The sequence below is a fragment of the Piliocolobus tephrosceles genome, chromosome 16, assembly GCF_002776525.5.
Source record: "Piliocolobus tephrosceles isolate RC106 chromosome 16, ASM277652v3, whole genome shotgun sequence".
Taxonomy (NCBI): domain Eukaryota; kingdom Metazoa; phylum Chordata; class Mammalia; order Primates; family Cercopithecidae; genus Piliocolobus; species Piliocolobus tephrosceles.
Genome location: NC_045449.1, coordinates 72,570,099 through 72,594,925, shown reverse-complemented (window position 1 = coordinate 72,594,925; position 24,827 = coordinate 72,570,099). Strand labels below are relative to the sequence as shown.

The 24,827-nt window shown below is 49.0% G+C and overlaps 1 protein-coding gene across 4 annotated transcripts in view; it reads left to right on the top strand.

Annotated features, from left to right (window-relative positions):
• USP36 (ubiquitin specific peptidase 36) overlaps window positions 1–24,827 on the top strand; it is a 44,694-nt gene that overhangs the window by 3,660 nt on the left and 16,207 nt on the right. For 2 of the 4 annotated variants that reach the window (XM_023211650.2, XM_023211649.2), the window contains exons 3-13: window positions 1,481–1,742; window positions 2,334–2,555; window positions 6,831–6,941; window positions 8,807–8,909; window positions 14,798–14,865; window positions 16,059–16,129; window positions 17,115–17,197; window positions 18,374–18,485; window positions 22,838–22,978; window positions 23,546–23,646; window positions 24,458–24,599. In XM_023211650.2, the coding sequence (XP_023067418.2) occupies window positions 1,490–1,742; window positions 2,334–2,555; window positions 6,831–6,941; window positions 8,807–8,909; window positions 14,798–14,865; window positions 16,059–16,129; window positions 17,115–17,197; window positions 18,374–18,485; window positions 22,838–22,978; window positions 23,546–23,646; window positions 24,458–24,599 (1,407 nt within the window). In that variant the 5' untranslated portion in view covers window positions 1,481–1,489. Of the gene's footprint in view, window positions 1–1,480; window positions 1,743–2,333; window positions 2,556–6,830; window positions 6,942–8,806; window positions 8,910–10,526; window positions 10,648–14,797; window positions 14,866–16,058; window positions 16,130–17,114; window positions 17,198–18,373; window positions 18,486–22,837; window positions 22,979–23,545; window positions 23,647–24,457; window positions 24,600–24,827 lie in introns of those variants that run through there. The other 2 variants (XM_023211651.2, XM_023211652.3) reach the window with 2 other exon arrangements.

Sequence of the window (24,827 nt, the reverse complement as noted above, 5' to 3'; positions counted from 1 at the left end):
TATAGAATTAGATGATCCATAGTGATAAATTTGAATGGCTTAATAAGAGGTGCTGGAGGAGGTCCTTACTTTCACTAGACCAGAATTTTGGGGCACACTTGACTTGTTGATTCTCTAAGGGCAGGCTGGGTGCTGAATACCAGAGGAAGTCGTCATATTTCTGATGCGAGTGAGCAATTTAAGAGACATGTTTTTGAAATTGTGACTGAGATAGTCTGTGCTGTGTTTGGGAAGGTTAAGTTGAGAGGTGGTGGGTAGGGGAAGGCAAGTGGTCGATACAAAGGTAGCGATTGGAGAGGTGCAGGGTCTCTTCTTGGTTACAGTTTCTCTGTAGCTGCACCAATAGTATGGATCCTCTGTTAGGGACTGTAGTATGTAGCAAGCTCTAAAGCACTTCCCAAGCCTATTGTTTTTGTTGCTATTTTACAGTAGAATAGGAGGTTTGGAGAAGTCACAGTAGTTAGTTGTCCCTGGGTTTCATAGCTAAGGGTGATAGAACCCCTGAGGGCCAGCACATTCCAAAGCCTGTGATCTACCCACTCTCCCACTTTGCTTTTCTTCTTCTCTTTAGATAAGTGTCCTGGGAAGACATTTGCTTAAGTTTAGGTGTCCAATGGATACTGTTTTCTAGGCCTGCTACTTGCTCTTCTTCTCCTTCCTCACTTTTAAAAAGATAATTTGTATAAGCACTGTTTAATAGAAATATAATACAAGCCACAAATATAATTTAAAATTTTATAGTAGCCACATTAACAAGAAGCAGGTGAAATTTATTTTCATAATTTATTTAACCCAATATATATAAAATATTACCATTTCAACATGTAACTGATCTAAAAATTACTGGGATGGTTTACATTTTCGTCTTATACTAGTATGTATTTCTCTTCAAAATCTGGTGTGCATTTTACACTTATAGCACCTCTCAACCTGGACTAGCCTCATTTCACATGCTCAGTAGCCACGTGCGGCCTGTGGCCTTCATATTGGAGAGTGCAGGTCTGTACAGACATGCATGTTTATCTGACCTGCATGCTAATTCGTTTATTGCGTGGGGGGGTGTGTGTGTATAACCAGTTTGTATGTGAGAATAGTGTCCCCCTGTTTTGGAGCAGACATTTGGACCACATGATGGCCTTTTGAAAGGAAATGGCACCAAGAGTGATATCTAGAGCCACTTGATGAGTATCTGTCGAAGAGATGCACATGGCAGGAGCTGTCTGGCTGCCTCAGGGCCACTGTTGTCTGCTCAGCTCTATTTGTAGCAGCATCTTATCTTTTTGTGGGGAAACGTGAATGTATATGTCCAGGTGATTCGTGCTGGGTCTCCCTGTTTCACAGTTCCTTTGTAGGGCTGGCAGATTCCAGGGGAGCTTTTGTGGTGGCTAGCATCCGTAATGACCAAATAGGAGATCTTAAGAGACATTTTTGTCCTGGGATTTCGTTATCCATGGCTCTGTGTCGCTTCTTGTCCCCACAGTGATGCACCATGCCAATAGTGGATAAGTTGAAGGAGGCCCTGAAACCCGGCCGGAAGGACTCGGCTGATGATGGAGAACTGGGGAAGCTTCTTGCCTCCTCTGCCAAGAAGGTCCTTTTACAGAAGATCGAGTTCGAGCCAGCCAGCAAGAGCTTCTCCTACCAGCTAGAGTCCTTAAAGAGCAAATATGTGTTGCTCAACCCCAAAACAGAGGGAGCTAGTCGCCGCAAGAGTGGAGATGACCCACCAGCCAGGAGACAGGGTACACATGTGCATTGTGCTGGCAGAGAGGCCCTCGCTCCGGGGTGATGAAGTGGATGGACTTAAATGTTGACTAGTTAGTAGGAAAAACAACAGAATGTGGTGAAAGAGTTATGAATTTTTGTGTGGGGTGGATTTCCGTTACAGAAGTAATGATACAGGGTTGGTAGCAAGGAAATCTGTGTACTTGGAGAGTCCTTGGAAGTTGCTGTTCCCCCCATCCCAAGTATAATACAGTCAAAAGTCAGGCTTGGAACTAAGAAAGAGAAATGGGGTGGGCTGCATGTGGGCACAGTGTGGTGCAGAGTGCCAGGACCTGGCTCCTTCCACCGCTCAGTCTCTGAGCCATGCCCTCCATCTGTAGCAGGGCCCTAGGATTCTAGAGCCAAGCAGCCTGGGAGGTCTGTGGGATGACTGGGTTTACTCCTGAGCTTTCCAGGAATGTCCTGTAAACCAGAATACCAGTTCTTCTCTGGTGCCGTGTACCGAGTCACTACATGCTAAGTGTATGCCTCATGAGTTTCTTTTTGTGGTTGACCTGTGTGTGGACTTATGTCTTCCTCTTTTCTTCCCTTGTCCCTTTCTTCCTCAGGCAGTGAGCACACGTACGAGAGCTGTGGTGATGGAGTCCCAGCCCCGCAGAAAGTGCTTTTCCCCACGGAGCGACTATCTCTGAGGTGGGAGCGGGTCTTCCGCGTGGGTGCAGGACTCCACAACCTTGGCAACACCTGCTTTCTCAATGCCACCATCCAGTGCTTGACCTACACACCACCTCTGGCCAACTACCTGCTCTCCAAGGAGCATGCTCGCAGCTGTGAGTGTGGGTTTGCAGCAGTGGGGTGGCTGTGGGTCTGGATTAGCTAAGCCCGTGCACTTGTGGCACTGCTGCTCTCAGTCTGGCTCAAATTTAGGAGGGCAGTTCATAACGTGTAGTAACTGATGAAACCTAAATTTGAATCGTGTCTGCTGCAGAATGGGCCATGAAGGTGAATCACTCAGGTGAGCCTGTGTTCGCCAAGCTTTTGTGTAAATACCCAGACAGAAAGATTTTCAAAAGATACTTCCAAAATCTGTATATTCAATTATTATTTTTTAGAGTCAGTGTCTTGCTCTGTCACCCAGGCTGGAATGCAGTGGCTCCATCACAACTCTGTAGCCTTGAACTCCTGGGCTCACGTGATCCTCCCATCTCAGCCTCCCAAAGTGCTGGGATTATAAGTGTGAGCCACCATGCCTGGCCCTTTTGTTTTATGCATCTGTTATTGTATCAGTGTATCTTATATATATTATAAAACATGCAGCCTGGACAACACAGCAAGATCCCATCTCTACAAAAACAAATCAAGCCCGGGTGTGGTGGCTCACACCTGTGGGAGGCAGAGGCAGGCAGATCACTTGAGGTCAGGAGTTCGACCTCAAGTGATCGAAACCAGCCTGGCCAACATGGTGAAATCCGGTTTCTACTAAAAATATACAAATTAGGCGTGCTGGGGTGCACCTGTAATCCCAACTCCTTGGGAGGCTGAAGCAGGAGAATTGCTAGAACCTGGGAGGCAGAGGTTGCAGTGAGCCGACCAAGACTGCGCCACTGCACTCCAGCCTGGGCGACAGAGCAAGGCTCCATCTCACGCACACAAAAAAACAAAACAATTAGCTGGATGTGGTGGTGTGCTCTATTTGATTAAAATAGAGGTGAAATAAGATATGTTACCAAAAACTGAAGGAAATAGAAAGTGAAGAGTCTTTTAACTATTAAAGAAATTAAAGCAGTGGTTAAAAATCTTCCCATGAGAAACCCCAAGCAGGGACAATGTTATTTCTTGTAACTTTTTTGTGTGTGTGTGATGGACTCTGTTGCCCAGGCTGGAGTACAATGGTGTGATCTCGGCTCACTGCAACCTCAGCCTCCTGGGTGCAAGCAGTTCTCCTGTCTCAGCCTTCCGAGTAGCTGGAACTATAGACACGTGCTGCCACGCCTGGCTAATTTTTGTATTTTTAGTAGAGACGAGGTTTCACCATATTGGTCAGGCTGGTTTCGAACTCCTGACCTCAGGTGATCCAACCGCCTCAGCCTCCTAAAGTGCTGGGATTACAGGTGTGAGCCACTGTGCCCAGCCAATTTCTGTGTAACTTTTAAGAAACAATTCCAGTCCTTTACACTTTCTTCCAAAGAATAGAGAAGGAGAGAATCCTTCCCAGCTCATTCTGTAAAGTTCCTGTAACTCGGGTGACAATAATAAGGAAAATACGAGAAAGAAAATGGATAACCATGACTTCTTCACAAACATAGATATAAGAATTGTAGGAAAATACTACCAAATAACACAGTTTCTTTTTTCGTTTTTTGAGATGGAGTCTTGCTCTGTTGCCCAGGCTGGAGTGCAGTGGTGCAATCTTGGCTCACCGCAAGCTCCGCCTCCTGGGTTCACGCCATTCTCCTGACTCAGCCTCCTGAGTAACTAGGACTACAGGTGCCCGTCACCATGCCCAGGGGTTTCACCGTGTTAGCCAGGATGGTCTTGAGCTCCTAACCTTGTGATCCCCCTGCCTCGGCCTCCCAAAGTGCTGGGCTTAACAGGTGTGAGCCATCGCGCCTGGCCCCAAATGACACAGTTTCTAAAAAACTGTAAGCAACTTATGTTTATCCTAGGAATGCAGGATGTTTTTGTCGCAGAAAGTCTCCAGGCAGGATTCTGGAGGGAGCAGAGCAGTTGAAAGCACAGCTCCGGAGCCTGGCCTTTAGGGTTTGCTTTCCAGCTTTGCCCCTTAGTTACTGAGTTTTTGAGAATGCCCCTGGTCTGTGGAAGAGCGAGACTGTCTTCCTTACAGAGTTTTGTGAGGCTCAGATGAATTCCCTTTTTTTTTTTTTTTTTTTGAGACGGAGTCTTGCTCTGTCGCGCAGGCTGGAGTGCAGTGGCCGGATCTCAGCTCACTGCAAGCTCTGCCTCCCGGGTTCACGCCATTCTCCTGCCTCAGCCTCTGGAGTAGCTGGGACTACAGGCGCCCGCCACCTTGCCCGGATAAGTTTTTTGTATTTTTTAGTAGAGACGGGGTTTCACCGTGTTAGCCAGGATGGTGTCCATCTCCTAACCTCGTGATCCGCCCGTCTCGGCCTCCCAAAGTGCTGGGATTACAGGCTTGAGCCACCGCACCCGGCCAGAGGTTCAGATGAATTCTGAGTGAGTCAAGTGCCTGGAGTAGCAGCCGGCAAACAGGGAGCGCTGTAGAAGTAAGTGACTGCTACTGGCCGGGCGCGGTGGCTCACACCTGTAATCCCAGCACTTTGGGAGGCCAAGACGGGCGGATCACGAGGTCAGGAGTTCATGACCAGCCTGGCTAACATGGTGAAACCCCTTCTCTACTAAATACAAAAAATTAGCTGGGTGTGGTGGTGTACGCCTGTAGTCCGAGCTACTTGGGAGACTGAGACAGGAGAATGGCTTGTACCTGGGAGGCGGAGGTTGCAGTGAGCCAAGATCTCGCCATTGTACTCCAGCCTGAACAACAAGAGCAAAACTCTGTCTCAAAACAAACAAAAAAATTAGCTGGGCGTGTTGGCACGCACCTGTAATCCCAGCTACTTGAGAGGCTGAGGCAGGAGAATTGCTTGAACCCAAGAGGCAGAGGTTGCAGTGAGCTGAGATCACGCCACTGCACATTAGCCTGGGCAACAGAACAAGATTCCATCTCAGAAAAAACAAATTAAAAAAAAGGACGCAAGATGGCCATGCAGTGGGAAGTGTTTGTAAAGGTCTTGCTAATTGCAATGGCTTCATAGCAGCAAAGGTTAATTATCAAGACATAGTGCACATTGTTGAGATGAAGCAGCATGTTGTGGGGTTTTTTTGGAGACGGAGTCTCATTCTGTCACCCAGGCTGGAGTGCGGTGGTACGATCTCTGCTCACTGTAACCTCTACCTCCTGGGTTCAAGTGAGTCTCCCGCCTCAGCTTCCTCAGTAGCTGGGACTGCAGGTGCGTGCCACCATGCCTGGCTGATTTTGTATTTTTAATAGAGACGGGATTTCACCATATTGGCCAGGCTAGTCTCGTACTCCTGACCTCGTGATCCGCCCGCCTCGGCCTCCCAAAGTGCTGGTATTACAGGCAGGCAGATCATGAGGTCAGGAGTTTGAGACCAGCTAGGCCAGCATGGTGAAACTCCGTCTCTATTAAAATACAAAAAATTAGCCTGGCATGGTGGCACGCACCTTTAGTCCCAGCTACTCAAGAGGCTGAGGCAGGAGAAATGCTTAAACCCGGCAGGCGGAGGTTGCAGTGAGCCGAGATTATGCCACTGCACTCCAGCCTGGGTGACAGTGAGACTCTGTCTCAAAAAAAAAAAAAAAAAAAACAGCACCACTGTCTAGCCTAATGTCTAGTGAGGCATTTTATGTAGAGCAGTGGTGGGCAGGCTCATCTGGCCTACTGTCTGTGTGTGCAAATAAAGTTTTATTGAACACGTTCATACCCCGTTGTTCACATATTGTCTGCGGCTGCTTTCTCTGTAATGCAGGGGCATAGTTGTGACTAGACTGTATAGTCCTCAGATCAGAAAGGATTTGCTATCTGGATCTTCCCAGAAAACATTTTCAACCCCAGATATATCCTAGCGTGGTGTTTACTAGAAGCAGTGGAACAGATGGTCCCATGTCTGAGGGACTAAGGGGCTGTCAGCCCTAAAATATTTTAGCCTATTGACCATGTGATGCAACTTAGAAATTCGAGAAGACATCTTTTAAGCTTCATTTTGAAAACCTGCCTTAGTCTTTTTATAAGTAAATAATACTAATGAAATGTGAAAAGAATCATGCACAGGTCAGCGTTAACATGGGGTGATGTTGTGAGGCGGTTAAGAGTTTCAGCTTTGGATGGATCATAGCTTCCAAACACCATCCAGCAGAGAAAAACACTTCCTTGGTGGTCACGCAGGCAGCAGAGGTCTGGGATCTCTGGCTCATCCATTCTCTCACAGCCTGGTTTGCTCTTACCTGCTTATGTTTCTGTCTGTGTTACGTTTGGGGTGGGGACCTCACCGTGAGTTTTTTGAAAGCTCTTGTCTTAAAATTGCTCCTCCTTCCATGCTGGCAGGCCACCAGGGAAGCTTCTGCATGCTGTGTGTCATGCAGAACCACATCGTCCAGGCCTTCGCCAACAGCGGCAACGCCATCAAGCCCGTCTCCTTCATCCGAGACCTGAAAAGTAAGCATCAATCCATGTTAAAATTTTTGTGGTTTTTTTATTTTTTAATTTTTTGTAGAGACGGGGTTCTCGCTATGTTGCCCAGGCTCGTCTTAAATTCCTGACCTTAAGCTGTCCTTCCACTTTGACCTCCCAAAGTGTTGGGATTACAGACACGAGCCACTGTGCCATTCTCCATCTGTTACTGAAGGCCTGCTAAGTGCTCGCCCTGTAGGAGGTGCTGGGGAGTTGGTAGAAGGGAGAGAAGAGTGAGTCATGGATGACGTCTTGGGAATCCCTCTGTGCTAACAGCCCCGCATGTGGCGGCACAGACTCAAAGAATAGCAGTTTAGAGACTTGGGCTGGGGTCAGTGGGGAAGCCTGTCAGTGGGGGCAGGTCAGGACAGGTAGCTTTTCCTCTGGCCAGGTGGTGGGGCTGCTGTGTCTTTGGGGCAGGCGAGTGAGCCTGAGGGAGCAGTGGGAGGAAGAATGGCTGAGGAATGTACCAATTCCTTTCTGAATATCAGGAATCAGTTGCCTAGCCTATAAAAAAGTCTCATTCCCATTCACTTGGCAGAAAGAAGAGGCCTATGACCGGTTTTTGAAGCCTGTGTAAATTGTAGCACTATGAAATACTTCTTCACCTGTGTTTTATATTGGCTTTTACAGAGATGCTCAGTGGATTTTACATTCTTTTGTTTGAGACAGGGTTTTGCTTTTTTTTTTTTTTTTTTTTTTGGGATGGGGTCTCCCTCTGTTGCCTGGCTCGAGTGCAGTGACGTGATCTCAGCTCACTGCAACCTCTGCCTCCAGGGTTCAAGCAATTCTCCTGCCTCAGCCTCCTGAGTATCTGGGACTACAGGCGCGCGCCACCACGCCCAGCTAAATTTTGTATTTTTAGTAGAGACGGGGTTTCACCGTGTTGCCCAGGCTGGTCTCAAACTCCTGAGCTCAGGCAGTTCGCCTACCTCGGCCACTCAAAGTGCTGGGATTACAGGTGTGAGCCACCATGCCCGGCCTAGGGTTTTGCTCTTACACAGGCTGGAGGACAGTGGTGCATTCACAGCTCACTGCAGCCTCAAACTCTTGGGCTCAAGCAGTCGGCCTTGGCCTTCTGAGTAGCTGGGATTGTAGGTGCACCATACTTGGCTGTTTTTGTATTGTTTGTAGAGACGGGGTCTGGCCATGTTGTGCAGGCTGGTCTCCAACTCCCCGCTCCAAGCGGTTCTCCTGCCTTGGCCTTCCAAAGTGTTGGGATTACAGGCATAAGCCATTGCACCCAGCCAGATTTTACATTTTTTATTCTTTTTCTTTCTGAGATAAGAGTCTTGCTTTGTTGCCCAAGCTTGTGAGTGCAGTGGTGAGATCATAGCTTACTGCAGCCTTAACCTCCCAGGCTCAACCCATCCTCCTGCCTCAGCCCCCCAAGTAGCTGGGACTACAGGCACATGCCATCATGCCTGGCTAATTTTTTTATTTTTTATTTTTGTAGAGATGAAGTCTCCCTATGTTGCCCAGGCTGCTCTCGAATTCCTGGGCTCAAGTGATCCTCCCACCCCAGCCTCCTGAAGTGTTAGAGTGACAGGCGGGAGCCACCTCACCCAGCCGGCATTTTACATTTTTGTGGGCTTGATGTTCTTCCTTGTCTGTGAAGTAGTGAAGGTTCAAGCCTCAGATCTTACTGAGAAAGTAGTTGCCATGATGAATTGTGATTGGGATATAGAAAATCCATGTAGAGCTCTTGTTTTCCTAACTTGTTCCTTTGAAAAGTTGCAGTAGTTTCCCCTTGTAACAGCCAGGAATGGATACTCGGGAAAGCAGCCCCAGGCTGTTTGACGAGAAGACATGAGCTCTTCCCTCCCTGTTTCTTCCTCTTCCTCTTTTAGAGATCGCCCGGCACTTCCGCTTTGGGAACCAGGAGGACGCGCATGAGTTCCTGCGGTACACCATCGATGCCATGCAGAAGGCCTGCCTGAATGGCTGCGCCAAGTGCGTGCTTCCCCACTTGCCTTCCCCGGGCTTTGGACGCCTTTTCTACATGGTGGCAGCAGAACATTCCTAGGGCAACAGCCAGCCTGGCTACTTTCTACCCAGGCTGCCCTCGGGTAGATGTGGCAGAATTTGCCTCTGGGTACTCAGCCTGCTGGAGCCCAAATAGGGGATTGCCCTTGCTTCCTAGGAAAGGGCTGACTCCGGCTACGTCCTCCTGATCCCGGGCGGCTTGGTAGGATCGGGTGGCTGTGGTGGTGGCAGTAGCTGTGTCTCAGCAGTTCAGTTAAGGGGAAATACGTTAGCAGACCTTCTTAGGGGTGTTCAGTTATTACCATGGACTTTTCCAGTCTCTTAAAAATCATGTTGTTTTTATTTATTTATTTATTTATTTATTTTTGAGACAGAGTCTCGCTCTGTCGCCCAGGCTGGAGTGCAGTGGCCGGATCTCAGCTCACTGCAAGCTCCGCCTCCCGGGCTCCCGCTATTCTCCTGCCTCAGCCTCCCGAGTAGCTGGGACTACAGGCACCTGTCACCACGCCCGGCTAGTTTTTTGTATTTTCTTTTTAGTAGAGAGAGGGTTTCACCGTGTTAGCCAGGATGGTCTCGATCTCCTGACCTCGTGATCCGCCCGTCTCGGCCTCCCAAAGTGCTGGGATTACAGGCTTGAGCCACCGCGCCCGGCCAATCATGTTGTTTTTAAAAAGAAGATGGGGTGGTAGGAATTAGGTATCTGCAGTATAATTTATACATACATGTATATGTACAAACGGAGCTTTAACATGAGGCAGTTTATAACTTAGGATCTGACTGTGCCTGGCTGCCGTTTCTTATTCACACTGGTGTGGTGCCAGGCAGTTGTTTGGCACCACAAATGCCCTTATATGTAATGGTCGCCATCACAAATTGTCTTTGTGGCATTCCTGAGTTCATAGGTTCAGACCAAAGAAAACAGGCAGGAAATGCTCAGGACTTCCTTTTATTGCCTCAGCTTAGGATCATAGAAATACTTTAAATAGTTTAGGAAGTATACCTAGAATGTTCTTTAGAGAAGTTGAGTTGTAGCAATGAGTGAGTGAAATGGCAAAACCACCGGCCTCAGTGGATGATATTCTTACGTAAATAAGACTTAGAGAATGAAACTTTTTTTGAGACAGGACTCTTGCTCTGTCACCCAGACTGGAGTGCACTAGCTGGCCCCACACCACTGTGCCTGGCTAATTTTTGTATTATTAGTAGAGACGGGGTTTTGCCTTGTTGGCCAGGCTAGTCTCCAACTCCTGACCTCAAGTGATCTGCCCTCCCTGGCCTCTCAGTGCTGGGGTTAAAGGCATGAGCCACCATTCCTGGCTTAAGAAAACTTACTTAAATCATTTATATGAAGGCAACTTTCACTGCATTCCTAGGATGCTTTTTGTCTCTTCTGAGGGTTTGGTCACGTGTTCTTCCCTTTCCCCTGAAGGGGCTCAAGCCTCCCTGCTCCCTATATGATCCTGGGTCTGCCCTTCAGTGAACTGGATAATTGAACTGCTGTTCCCTGTGTGCTGGGCCCCATATCTAGCACTGAGAACTGAGAGGTAGAAGCCATGGCCCTGGAGTCTGTGAAGCCCATGGTGTAATTGGGGAAGACGGGACCCCAGCAGCATTTGCAGTGATGTGTGGGAAGTGCTGTGATAGAGGAGATGACCTCACCCAGAGGCGGCTTCCTGGGAGAAGTGACCCCTGAGGGCCTGCAAAGGCAAGTGGGTATCCCCAGGAGGAGGGCTGCGGTGTCCCCAGCACCTGCAGGGGGAATGCAGTGAGCCTATAGCAGGGGCCCTGGCTCTGGGCACAGGGTGCAGCCACCTGGAGCGCTCTTAGGACAGAAACTGACTCTTGGGCTTCTGTGGGTTCAGTTAACCAGAGTCTGCAGCTGGAAGAAATTCGTGAGGAGTGGGATGGGAGGTAGAATGAATGACGGTTTGGATTTGGGGCTGTGGGATGGGAGGAATGCAGGTCTGTGGTCTGGGCATTGGGGTGGGAGGTGGTGAGCCATTCGTGGGTACCAGGATTGGTGGAAAGAAGAGGGAGGCCAGGTGTCAGGTGGCCGGCATTGCCAGGGGAGAGATGAAGGCTCACCAGATACCGGTCCATGAGAGAGCTTTCACTGATCTGCAGTGAAATGTGGAGAAAAAATAAGCATGACACCAACGGTGAGCTTCTCATAAAGCAAATTATTCCATTGAATTTGCAGGTGGAGGGGCCTTTTCATCTTTTGCTTCTGTAAATGACTTTTGATGTTACTTGCGTTATGATCAGAGTGTGTTGATAATATTTCTACTTCATGGAACTTCCTGTTGTTTTCTCTGTGATGACAGGTGACCAGCGTTTGTGAATGTTTCCTGCATACTTGATGGTGGGTGCTCAGACCGCCGGGGTGTTGGTTTGCTCCTCTGTCTGTAGATGGGTCTATTGATGATGCTGTTTTCATTTTCTCCGTCCATGTGCTCTTGTCTCCTTCATCTGTTTGTAATAGTGTGTTAAGTCCATGATTATTGGAATTCTGGTGGTGTCTGTCTCCTTGCATCTCCTCTAGTTTTACTCTATACAGGTGATTGTGGTGAGATGTTTGTAACGGTCATGTCTTCATTGAGGATCGTTGCTTTTAGTGTTCTGAGTGTCTTCGCTTGTCACATGGAGTGGCTTTGTTCTGAATTCCGCCCTGGCCAGCATCATGCTGCGGCCCCTGCTGTGCAGGGTTTCCACTGGCCCCTTGCTGTCACTTTCCAAACCCTCCCTTAGAGGCGTTCTTAAGGTTTGGTCTTGTTTTGTAAGTGAAATTGACCATCTCTTAATAGGCAGGTTAAGTCCCTTCACATTTCCTGTTATGACTGAAAAATTTGGTCTGAATTGTGTTGTATTTGTGTATTTTATAGTAATTATAGGTAGCATATTTACTGTGCTTATTTCTCAGATTTTTTTTTTTTTTTTTTTGAGATGGAGTCTCACTCTGTCGCCCAGGCTGGAGTGCAGTGGTGCGATCTCGGCTCATTGCAAGCTCCGCCTCCCGGATTCATGCCATTCTCCTGCCTCAGCCTCCCGAGTAGCTGGGACTACAGGCGCCCGCCACCACGCCCGGCTAATGTTTGGTATTTTTAGTACAGACGGGGGTTTCATCGTGTTAGGCAGGATGGTCTCGATCTCCTGACCTCATGATCTGCCCACCTCGGCCTCCCAAAGTGTTGGGATTACAGGTTTGAGCCACTGTGCCCGGCTGATTTTTCTTTATTCATCAAATTTCTTGGGATATTAGGAAGATATGCGTTTTTGCTTTAATGGCTACCTTTGTACCTAAGCCATTGTTTTTGAGACAGGGCCTGGCTCTGTCTCCCAGGCTGGAGTGCAGTGGTGCGATCTCCGCTCGGCAGGCTCTACCTCTTGGACTCAAGCAATCCTCCCTCCCGGTGACTGGAACTGCAGGCACGCTCCACCCTACCTGCTGTTTCATACGCCCTTTTGAAATGCACCTGGTCCCGTTTTCCCACTCCTCACTGTCTGGTTTGGCAGTCCACGTGGTGCCCTTTACTTCCTACCGCTTTTACGCTCTTCTCTCTTGCCATTTTAGTGTGCATGATTTCTTTTTTGTTGTTGTTGGCACCTATAAGGTGGTACCTTTTTTTTGCCCAGCCTTAGGTTATGGTTACATCTTCCCATTGCTCATTGCCCACCCTCCAGTGGCACCTCTGGCGTGCTCCTGGCTAGGTGAAGCCCGTCCTCTCATAAGTTCCTCCAGGAGGGCAGCTGTGTATGGCACTCTGGTTCCAGAAATGAGGCCACTCTCACTGTGTTGAGGATGTTCAGCTTGGAGTTTTGGTGGCTGTGTCTTCAGTGTCATGCCTGTTTTCTGGAGCTAGTTTGCATTCCATGAGGTGTTCTGATTCTTGTTCATTGCTGCTTTGTGCTTGAAGCACTTTGCGTAGACGGGGCCTGCTTTCATTTATCTTGTGGGTCTGCTGCTTTTCAAGATTTCGTAATCCAGAGTGCCTCCTCTGTCTGCAGCGTGCAGGGCACTTTAATGGTCGGCTTTTCCTCTGGCGGCAGAAGGGTTGATAGTCTAGGATAGTTTTGAGTTTTTTTCAGGAACCTGTTTCCCCTTTTGCCTCTCTTGCCCTTCACTGCCCTTCTAAGGACACCTACCTGCCTTTTTGCCTTCTGCCCCTGACAGCCCATGCCTGTGGAGACTGCCACTCCAGCTGCACGCCTGTGAGACCCCATATTCAGCGCTCCTCTCCAGGACACCCCTTGCAGCCGTGATTTGCGGTGGCTCTCGGGCCACCTCCTGCCCCCTCCTCCCTTCTTGCTCAGTTGTTCCCCACTGCCCTTTCTCCCCAGGCTCAGTGGGGTGCCTGTGGGATGGGGTGCCTGTGGGAGCTGCCACTCAGCTTGGCTTTCCTCCTCCTGGGTCAGGTGATGGTTGTGCTACCTCTGCTTTGGGTTATGCAAGAGGGGACTCCTTGAGGCCCTGTGGGCTCTGGTGCTTGTGGGCTTCTAGACGACGGAGGGGTTGTGGGGGTGGTCTGGATTTTGGCAGCCACCATCACACGCAGCTACCCACAGTTCTCAGTTCATGCAGAGATTCCGTCCTTGCTAGTGTTTGCAGTTAAAAGGTCACTTTTGAAGAATGGTGGGAAAGTAGGTGGTGGCAGTTGATTTTTTCATTTTCTAACTTTGCAGAATAAAAGTTGAGTGATCCTGTATTGGTCCCCCAAATATTTCAGAGCTCCCAGAGTCCAGGAAGTGCGATGGTAAATAGTCTCACGGGCCAGATGAGAGGCTGAGGTGGACGTGTTGGGGGGGGGGGGGGGGGGGGGTGTGGCTTGCCGGTGTGGAATGGTCTGGGTGGCCATGGGAAATGTGGAGGGAGCCCTGGAAACAGCCCTGCTTTGTGCCAGTGAGGCGTTGGGGAAGCAGCTGGGGCGACGGGGCTGGAGAGCCTGGAGAGAGGGGAAGCTCATCTGGAGGGAGTGGGTGTACGGGCACACTGCGCAGCCTCCTAGTAAAGGGCCTGCAGACCCAGCTGGCCTCATGCCTGGAGGCCTTGGGCGACTCTGAGGAAGGCAGTTCCAGAGCAGTGAGTCAGGACCAGATGCAGTGGGTTGCAAGTAGAACCAGGAGCAGAAACTGGATGTGGTGTATTGTTTCAGAATCTTCCCAGCGTGAGTAGCTACCATATGGCTACATAGGCGTGGGAGGCACCGGGCAGCCCTGGGGCTGGGTGAGAAGAGGCCCCCCAGCTCGGATTGCCTCACATCCCAGTTAGTGAGCGGTGTGGGGGCATGAGTGAGTGCAGGGCTCCGACCCTGAAGCCTACGGCTGACTCTGCTGTCCTCTCTGAAAAGGGCACAGAGCCGGGGAGTTTTGGTCCTGTTTGTGCCTCTGTCCCCACCTCCACCCCTCTTCCCAGATTGGGGACCAGCCGTCTGATGGCCAGCAGAGAAATGGAGGGGTGGGCGCCCCAGCTCGGGGGGGTGTTTGGCCTCCCATCTCACTCCAGATTTGGGTACTTACTTTTTATTGAGACCAAAAAAAAAAAAAGGCAACAATGGGTGAGGATACACGTACGTTTCTCAGGGCTTTTATTTTCTGTGAGGTGGGTGGCGGTGGGCATTGTGAAGGCTTGAAATGGCTACTGTGGGGAGTGGGTCCCTGAGGAGGTCAGAGCTCTGCAGAGACGGCCAGGCCGCTGGGCTGATGATGGAGGTTGAGGGTCTGTGGTGACTCGGGTAGGGGGTGGGGTTTCCCAGCCTCACCTGAGCTGGTGATTGGTGGGCATGGGGGTGCTGGGATGGGGCCATCCCTCGTGTCATCACGCCGAGTCCTTCTCTTAAAGGCTGTGGCCTCCTTTTCAGGTTGGATCGTCAAACGCAGGCTACTACCTTGGTCCATCAGATTTTTGGAGGGTATCTCAGATCACGTGGTAAGTGGAGACATTTGTTCTACTGCTTCTTGCCAGGATTAGAACATGAACCCAGGAAACCCTAAGTCTTGGAATGCAGGCTGGGGCTCTCCTCACTGTGCAGGTCAGTCTCTGAGGTCTTGAGCCATGGTTTCCTCTGAGACCCTTGGCCCACCTGGCCACTGGAGCGGTTGTTAGAATATTCCCATGAGGGCCGGGCGCGGTGGCTCAAGCCTGTAATCCCAGCACTTTGGGAGGCCGAGACGGGCGGATCACGAGGTCAGGAGTTTGAGACCATCCTGGCTAACACAGTGAAACCCCGTCTCTACTGAAAAATACAAAAAGCTAGCCGGGCTAGGTGGCTGGCGCCTGTAGTCCCAGCTACTCGGGAGGCTGAGGCAGGAGAATGGCGTAAACCCGGGAGGCGGAGCTTGCAGTGAGCTGAGATCCGGCCACTGCACTCCAGCCCAGGCGACAGAGCAAGACTCCGTCTCAAAAAAAAAAAAAAAAAAAGAATATTCCCATGAGGGCCGCACGTGGTGGCTCTTGCCTGTAATCCTAGCACTTTGGAAAGCTGAGGCAGGAGGATCACCTGAGGTCAGGAGTTCGAGGCCAGCCTGGCCAGCCATGGCCAACATGGTGAAACCCTGTCTCTACTAAAAATACAAAAATTAGGCAGGCGCGGTGGTGCATGCCTGCAATCCCAGCTACTTGGGAGGCTGAGTCAGGAGAATTGCTTGAACCCAGGAGGTGGAGTTTGCAGTGAGCCAAGATTCTACCACTGCACTCCACCCTGGGAGACAGAGCAAGACTCTATCTCAAAAAACAAAACAAAAAAAAATATATATATGTATATATATGTGCATGTGTGTGTATATTCCCATGAGGAAGTCCGAGAGAAGTGCTGTGCACGCACATAGGGAGCAGGCGGTCTTCCCTCCGCTCTCCCTCAGCAGAACAGCACCGCACGTGGTGGTTGCCAGTCCAGGCAGAGAGGGTCCTGTGAGTGCAAAGGCATTGACATCCATCTCTGTGAACTTCAGTGGGGAAGGAGAGCTTGCTGTCCAGACACCAGGATTCTTCAGAGACTCGTGGGAATCTCATTTTTGGCCAAAGCCCTGCTGAGAGTCTGCCTCCCTGCCGGGTCTCGGTCTTGGGAGCTGGGAGTGCCTCTGCCAGGCCGCCCCTGCTCCACTGCCTCTGTTCTGTTGCAGTGAAGTGCTCCATGTGCAAGAGCGTCTCAGACACCTACGACCCCTACTTGGACGTCGCGCTGGAGATCCGGGTACAGACTTACGCTGCCCTTCACATTTGCAGTAGGAGAGTGAGGCCAGAGGGTGAAACAGAACCAGCAGAACAGTGAAGGCATCAGATCAAAGTAGATAGGGAGAAAACTCCTTTGCTCCCTGCTGCCTTGAAGCACAGACCATTGTCTTTACCTGTTTCTTTCTAGAGTTTTTCCAATGCATATCGTTTTATTTAAAGAAAAAAAATGGTAAAATGGAGTTTTGTGTCCTGAAGCATGTACAGGAACAGCACTGTCCCCAGGGCTTGAGGAGAGTATGTTGTGTGCTGTGGGCAGCGTGCAGCCTTTGGAGCTTGGTGGCTCTGTGGGCCTCACCTGGGAGAGCAGCCTTGGCTTTACACGCACGCCCTGCTCCAGCTACAGTCTGCGGGAGGCCGGCCTGCCTGCGCTGGACCAACCCAAGCTCCAGAGCAGGTCCAGCTGCAAGACCATCCTGATAAAAGTGACTGATTCATGGCAGACCTGCAGCTGTCATTTCTTTTCTTTTCTTTTTTTCTTTTTTATGGGGGCTCGAGGGACAGGGTCTTATTCTGTGGCCCAGGCAGGAGTGCAGTGGTGCAATCACAGCTCCCTGTAGTCTTAACCTCTAGGCTTAAGTGATCCTCCCACACCGCTGGTACTACAGGCATGCATCACCACGCCTGCTTAATTTTTAAAATTTATTTGTAGAGATGGGGGTCTTGCTGTGTTGTCCAGGCTGGTCTCAAACTCCTGGCCTCAAGTGATCCTCCTGCCCCGGCCTCCCAGGGTGCTGGGATTATAGGCGTGAGCTGCTGTTCCTGGCTGCTGTCATTCCTTGTCACTGGAGAAGGTGTCCCAGTCTGGCAGCTAGCGGGAAAACTTTTATGCGAGTCAAGTTTTGTGATTTGCTGCCTCAGCCTAAAAAAGACCTTAAATTTGGCATTTCTTGAATCAGCCTTTTTCTTCTGCTGTGTATTTTACTCCCTGTTTTTGTCCTCCTCAGCAAGCTGCAAATATTGTGCGTGCTCTTGAACTTTTCGTGAAAGCAGATGTCCTGAGTGGAGAGAATGCCTACATGTGTGCTAAGTAAGTTTCACGTTGCTCGTGGCGGAAGCCTGACACAAGATGAGAAATAAGTCACCTTACCTGACAGTGCTGTACCCACCCTCTCTCTTCCTTTGCGGTGACGCTGCTCGTGTTTCTTGAGGAACCTATGTATGTCCTAAAAACACACACTTCTAAATAACACACATGAAGCGATAGCTGTGATTTTTATAGCTGCAGTTTACACCGTACCTGTTCTAAAGATGCTGCATGTATTGTCAGTAGGGGCTGTGGTTTCCCGTTGCCAGGGATGGTGAAACTGAGGCACAGAGAAGTGAAGTGACCAGGCCTGAGGCCACACCGAGAGGACGCGGCAGAACACGAGCTCACATCAATTCACACTGGCTCACACTGGGCGGCCACCCAAGGGGCTGTGCCCGGCCAGCTGCTCTCTGGCTTCTTGAGGAGTGTTTTCTGTGGCTTTTATTTTTTACTTAACCGGTTTTGGATGTTTTTCCATTTCTGCAGATAGAACTCTTACTTTGTTGTTGTATTTTTAGTAGTGATAGGGTTTCACCATGTTGGCCAGGCTGGTCTCAAACTCCTGAACTCAGGTGATCCGCCTGCCTTGGCCTCCCAAAGTGCTGGGATCGTGCCACTACTGCTGGGATCGTGCCACTACAGCAGCTGAATGTCTTTGTATCTAGGTCGTTGTAAAGCTGTAGGCACTAAAGAATGTATTCTTAATTCTGCTTTACTCCTCTTTATGTCTGTTTCCTGCAGCTCTCCAAGCTGCACGCCTCTGCCTCTGTTTTCTCTCCCTGCGTTTGCGCATCTTCTGGCTTTGCTTACGTTGACTTCCTGCCTGCCCATTTTATCACTTAGCCACATCTGCTTTAATTTGCTCTTTCCTGTGTTGCCCCAAAGCAACTTTTTCCTGTTTTCCTGTATCTTGTTTAGTCTCCTGGTGGGTACACTACTTTTATTTTTTTGCTTTAGGATCTTCCCACTTTCTATAGTCTTGTTTCCCTGTGGTAGCTTTCCTTTACTTGAGGCATACTTAATGTGATTTTTAGGGGAGCAAAAGGTTTAAATCTAGTTGATGAAGATTCCGTTATTACAGAGCAGTTGTTGCTGCTGTTAACTTAGCATTAAGACAACATTTTTCAGAGCGTGAATCAATCAGTTAATTAATCTTTCTCATCACCTTCTTCACAGATGCAAGAAGAAGGTTCCAGCCAGCAAGCGCTTCACCATCCACAGAACATCCAATGTCTTAACCCTTTCCCTAAAGCGCTTTGCCAACTTCAGCGGGGGGAAGATCACCAAGGTGAGCGCTCGTAATGCCATCTCAGGCAGCTCCGTGGGCCACAGTCGGCATCAGAATGACACAAAGAAAGTGATAGCCATGAGTTTGATAGCTGCCATTTACATAGTACCTGTCCCTGTTCTAAAGGTTCTACACATATTGTGAAGTAGGGGCTGTAGTTTCACCATTGCCCAGGACGGGAAAATAGGCACAGAGAGGTGAAGAGACCTGGGATGCTTTTTAAAAATAGACATTTCTGGCTGGGCGCGGTGGCTCACTTCTGTAATCCCAGCATTTTGGGAGGCTGAGGCGGGCGGATCATGAGGTCAGGAGATCGAGACCATCCTGGCTAACGTGGTGAAACCTCGTCTCTACTAGAAATACAAAGAATTAGTCGGGCGAGGTGGCGGGCCCCTGTAGTCCCAGCTACTCAGGAGGCTGAGGCAGGAGAATGGCTTGAACCTGGAAGGCGGAGGTTGCAGTGAACTGAGATTGTGCCACTGCACTCCAGCCTGGGCGACAGAGCGAGACTCTGTCTCAAAAAAAAGAAAAATAGACATTTCTGGCTCTATCCCATTGCTAGTGAATTTGAGTCTCTGGAGGATAGGGCCCAGGAATCTGCATTTTTGCAAAATCCCTGAATGCTTGTTATACACAGTCAAGTTCCAGGGCCACTGTCTTACTGGATTTACCCCAGCTTCTGGTTGTGCTTGGGCTGGTCCTGGCAGGGACGCTCAGGGTTCTCCAGATGAGTGTGATGAGCACTGGGTGGTGGGACTCGCATCGTCTGTGTCCTGTTGATGTCTGGAACAGGTGCCATTGCATGCTCTGGCTTTTTATGGAATATGGAGTTTAAAAACTACTTTTGACACGATGGCATTTTATTTTTTTAATTTAATTTTATTTTAAAACAGGGTCTCACTCTGTCACCTGGGCTGGAGTGCAGTGGCGGAATCACAGCTCACTGCAGTCTTGACCTCCCAGGCTCAAGCGATAGCCCTGCCTTAGCCTTCTAAGTACCTGGGACTGTGGGCACATGTCACCATGCCTGGTTAATTTTTTAAAAAGTTTTTTGTAGAGACAGGATCTTGCTGTGTTGCCCAAGCTGGTCTCAAACTCCTGGGCTCAAGTGACCTGCCTGCCTTGACCTCTCACAGTGCTGGGATTACAGGTGTAAGCCACCATACCTGGCCTATAGTGGCATTTTAATAGAAAACGTGTTTCTTCTTTTCTTTTCTTTTTTTTTTTTTTTTGTTTGAGACAGAGTCTTGCTCTGTTGCCCGGGCTGGATTGCAGTGGCGCAATCTCCGCCTTCTGGGTTCAAGTGATTGTCCTGCCTCAGCCTCCAGAGTAGCTGGGATTAAAGCGCCTGCCACCACGCTTGGCCAATTTTTGTATTTTTAGTAGATACGGGGTTTCGCCATGTTGGCCAGGCTGGTCTCGAACTCCTGAGCTCAGGTTATCCACCTGCCTCAGCCTCCTAAAGTACTGGGATAACAGGCCTGAGCCACTGCTCCCAGCTGATGGCTGTAGTTCATAACATTCTCAAGTTCTGTTCTGAGAGCCTGGTTATGCGGTTTGGAACGAGCCCCTAGGCTGAGCCTCCGGTTCCTCATTGGTAGGGGGCTTGCTTAGGTCAGCATTTCCCAAATGTGTTTGCAGATTCTTTATGTTGTAGACTCGTGTTGTGTAACCACAAGGGCACGTTTTAAGAAATATGTCACCAGGCAATTCTGTCCCTGTGTGAACATCATAGAGTGCACGTACACAGAGGTAGATGACAGAGCCCGCTGTATGGTATAGCCCCTTGCTCCTAGGCCACAAACCTACACAGCCTGTTCCTGTCTTGAATACTGTAGGCAGTTGCAACACAATGGGAAGTATATGTGTATCTCAACACAGAGAAGGTACAGTGAAGATGCCGAATTATAATCTTATGGGATCATTGTTGTATATATGGTCTGTCATTGACTGAAAAATGGTTATGTGGCACATGACTGATGGATGTGATGTTTTAAGAACAGGCAAAATTAATGATGACAGAAATCAGAACAGTGGATATTTGAGATGGGGGCAGTGACTGGGATGTGGGAATTTTCTAGTTGATGTTCTGCATGTCCATCAGTATATACTTGTCAAAACTCTTTGATCTGTATACTGAAGATCTGTGCATTTCTATAAATCCCACAACTCAGTTTAAAAAAATGATTTAGGCTGGGCACAATGGCTGATACCTCTAATCTCAGCACTTGGGGAGGCTGAGGTGGAAGGATTGCTTGAGACTGGGAGTTTAAGACCAGCCTGGGCAACATAGCGAGACCCTGTCTCTACAAAAAAATTTTTGAGTTTTTTTTTTTTTTTTTTTTGAGACGAAGTCTCACTCTGTCACCCAGGCTCCCAAGTTCAAGTGGTTCTCCTACCTCAGCCTCCCAAGTAGCTGGGACCACGAGTGCACCACCATGCCTGGCTAAATTTTTTATTTTTAGTAGAAACGGGGTTCCACCATGTTGGCCAGGCTGGTCTTGAACTCCTGACCTCAAGTGATCCACCCACCTCGGCCTTCCACAGTGTTGGGATTATAGGTGTGAGCCATCACGCCTGGCCTAAACCGTTTTTTTTAATTAGCCAGTCATGGTGGCATGTGCCTATAGTCCCAGCTATTTCGGAGGTAGAGATAGGAGGATTGCTTGAGTCCAGGAATTCGAAGTTACACAGAGCTATGGTTGTGCCACTGCACTCTAGCCTGGGCGACACAGCGAGACTGTGTTTCAAAAAAAAAAAAAAGTATGTCTATATGTTTTAGAGTTCCTAAACGCACATCTGTATAGCCCCACAATGATGGCCATCCCGTCGTGTGGGCTCCGTGCTGTCCTGGTGCACGCAGCCTGCAGCTGCCATGCCAGGCACTATTACTGCCAAGAATATATGTGTGTGCATGTATGTGTATATGTGTACATGTATGGATATGTGTGTGTATGTGCACATGTATGTATATATGCATGCATGCGTGTATGTGTATGCACATATGTGTGTGCATGTATACGTGTGTGCATGTTTGTGTATATGTGTACATGTATGTATGTGTATATATGTGTGCATGTATGTATAAGGTCTGTATATGTGTGCATATATGTATATATGTATGCGTATCTTTTTTTGTATGAAAAATTGTCAGTTTTGGGAACACATTTTGACATGACCTTTCCTCTGATCCACTTCATTAAAAGAAAGCCTAACTTGCTGTAGCAGTTGGCTGTGTTAATTCAGCACTTTTGTTCCTGAAGAGCTAAAATCCAGCATTCTCTGCCTTTTCTCCTACCAACAATGTTCCTGTAGAGTGGAGGGAAAGAAAAGGAGTGACTCTTCTCATTTGATCGTTGGGAAGCAGGTGGTGAGAGAACTAATGTAGATGCTTGACAAAGACAAGAACAGATTCTACATCGCTTGATGGGACAATAAAGTTTCCCATAGGCTGACTGGAAAAGACTCACTTCTCAGCATCTTGGTGTATTGTTGTTGAAAAGACTCACTTCTCAGCATCTTGGTGTTTTGTTGTTGTTGTTGTTGTTGTTGTTGTTTGTTTGTTTTGAGACGGAGTCTCGCTCTGTCGCCAGGCTGGAGTGCAGCGGTGCGATCTCAGCTCACTGTAACCTCCACCTCCCAGTTTCAAACAACTCTGCTGCCTCAGCCTCCCAAGTAGCTGGGACTACAAGGCATGTGCCAACACACCTGGCTAGTTTTTGTATTTTTAGTAGAGACAAGGTTTCTCCATGTTGGCCAGGATGGTCTCAATCTCTTGACCTTGTGATCCACCCACCTTGGCCTCCCAAAGTGCTGGGATTACAGGCGTGAGCCACTGCGCCTGGCCAGCATCTTGGTTTTTAATCATTGCCTGGGGGAGCTCCTGCACAGTGTTGCTGCACACCCAGTCGCCCCAAATTGTTTTTTTTTTTCTTTTTTTGTGGCAGTGCAGTTTTGAGACAGAGTCTCACTCTGTCACACAGGCTGAGTGCAGTGGCTCGATCTCAGCTCACTGCAACCTCCGCCTCCCGGGTTGAAGTGATTCTCATTCCTTAGCCTCCTGAGTAGCTGGGATTACAGGCAGTGCACCACCATGCCCAGCTAATTTTTTGTATTTTTATTAGAAGTGGGGTTTTGCTATATTGGTCAGGCAGGTCTTAAACTCCTCAAGTGATTCCCCTGCCTCGGCCTCCCAAAGTGCTGGGATTACAGGCATGAGCCACTGCATCCGGCCCCCAAATTATTAAAGACCAGCCAAGTCGGGCATTTTGTGTGGTTGTGGATGGGAAGGGCAAATTGATCTTTACTCTCAAAGTGAATCTTATTTGCCTTTTCCTTGATTTTTCAAACAGGACGTAGGCTATCCGGAATTCCTCAACATACGTCCGTATATGTCCCAGAATAATGGTGATCCTGTCATGTATGGACTCTATGCTGTCCTGGTGCACTCGGGCTACAGCTGCCATGCCGGGCACTATTACTGCTATGTGAAGGTGAGAGGCTTGTGTCAGTGCAGCTGCCTCCTGGGCCAGGTTTCAGCACCCATGCACATCCAGATGTGGCCTCTGTAGAACACTTTCTTTGTGAAAAGTAGTGATGTTTTGTAGTTGTATTCAAGTCCTCATTGTTGCCTCTGTGTGTGGAGTGAAAAGATGCCTTTACAAAAGTGTTGCACCAGAACCTACTGTTCTCAGACTTGCAGTGAGACACAGAAGAGGCAGCCACTTCTGGTGCCATCCTTGGAACCCTGGCAAAATCTTGGTGAAAGCCAAATGTAGGAGGGAGATGGCCATGGTGATGAGACTGCTTGAATGTCCTTTAGAAGGGACAGTTGCTATCTGTTGGGGCACTAGGAAGGAACTGGGACTCAAAGCACACTTTGGGGTCCCATTCTGAGTTATGAAAATATTACACATTTTAGTAGGAAGTTGTTATGGTTGATTATTAATAGCATTTGGAAGTATAGCAAGTAGCAGATTTTTCATTCTCTTTTTAAAAAGTGAGGATAATGGGATGCTTGTTGATTGTTTTGTTTTCTGCAAAATCCTTGGCTGCTTCAGGCAAGCAATGGACAGTGGTACCAGATGAATGATTCCTTGGTCCATTCCAGCAACGTCAAGGTGGTTCTGAACCAGCAGGCCTACGTGCTGTTCTATCTGCGGTAATAAACTCACCCCCTCCCCAGATGAGCTCACTCCCTCTGCTCTTTTCTTATACCAATGGGCCTCCCTAACCTTTTTTTGTTTGACAGTAATTGGGAGTTCCACTGGAGGGGTTCGTCATGTGTCATGGAGACGGTCCATGGGGAAGGACCCTTTTTAGCCAGAGCCTCGGGGAAGATCAGGACAGGATTCCCTCTGCCCTCCCATTAATGCTGTTTTGAATGTAAATGGGAAAGTCACCATTTATAGTATTGCCCTAAATTAGAGGTACTGCTCCCTGGATGGTAGCCAGCCGATGCCCCTTCCCCTGTAGGGAAGCTGCCCCTGTAGGGCCAGGCTGGGAAGAACGTGTTTGTGGGGATGCTGCTGCAGAGCTCCTCTGGAGGGGCCTTCTCCCGGAACTGGCTGTCACTGACCTGGAGGCTGGAGACCATGGCAACTGAGGCATTTTCACGGCTTCGTACATCTCCACTGAGTGCGACTGAGGTGTTCGAGGGGTCTCTCTTGCTTTCTGGTGCATTTAACTCTGATCTTGGAGGAATTCTGACTCTAATTTGCCCTTGCTCTGCTTGTATTCAGCAGGTACCTGGGGCTGATCTCTCAGCCTCATGGTGGATGAAAGGCGAAGGGAGATTCGAGAGAAGCAGTTAGGAGTGGCAGCGTTTCCCCAGGCCGTGTTTCTGCCTTGCCCTGCCTTTAAAAATAATATAATTATGACCTTGACCTTAACTTATTCTGATTCTCTCCGTGTCTGTAATGCCTTCTCAGCTTTAGTAAGAGAATTCCCGACTTGTTTTCTTCCTTTGACAGAATTCCAGGCTCTAAGAAAAGTCCTGAGGGCCTCATCTCCAGGACAGGCTCCTCCTCCCTTCCCGGCCGCCCGAGTGTGGTTCCAGATCACTCCAAGAAGAACATCGGCAATGGGATTGTTTCCTCCCCGCTGACTGGAAAGGTATTTGTGAGAATGATGGAGGCCAAAGCAACTGGTCCTGGTGCTCCCCACAGACCTCCTCACGCTTGGGAAGCTGGCCACCGTGGAAGGAGTTTGCAGGCAGTTTTGCACTATTCTAGCTGATGGGTTTTTATTATTATTTTATTTTTATTTTTTTGAGATGGAGTCTTGCTCTGGCCCAGACTGGAGTGCAGGGCGCAATCTCAGCTCACTGCAACCTCCACCTCC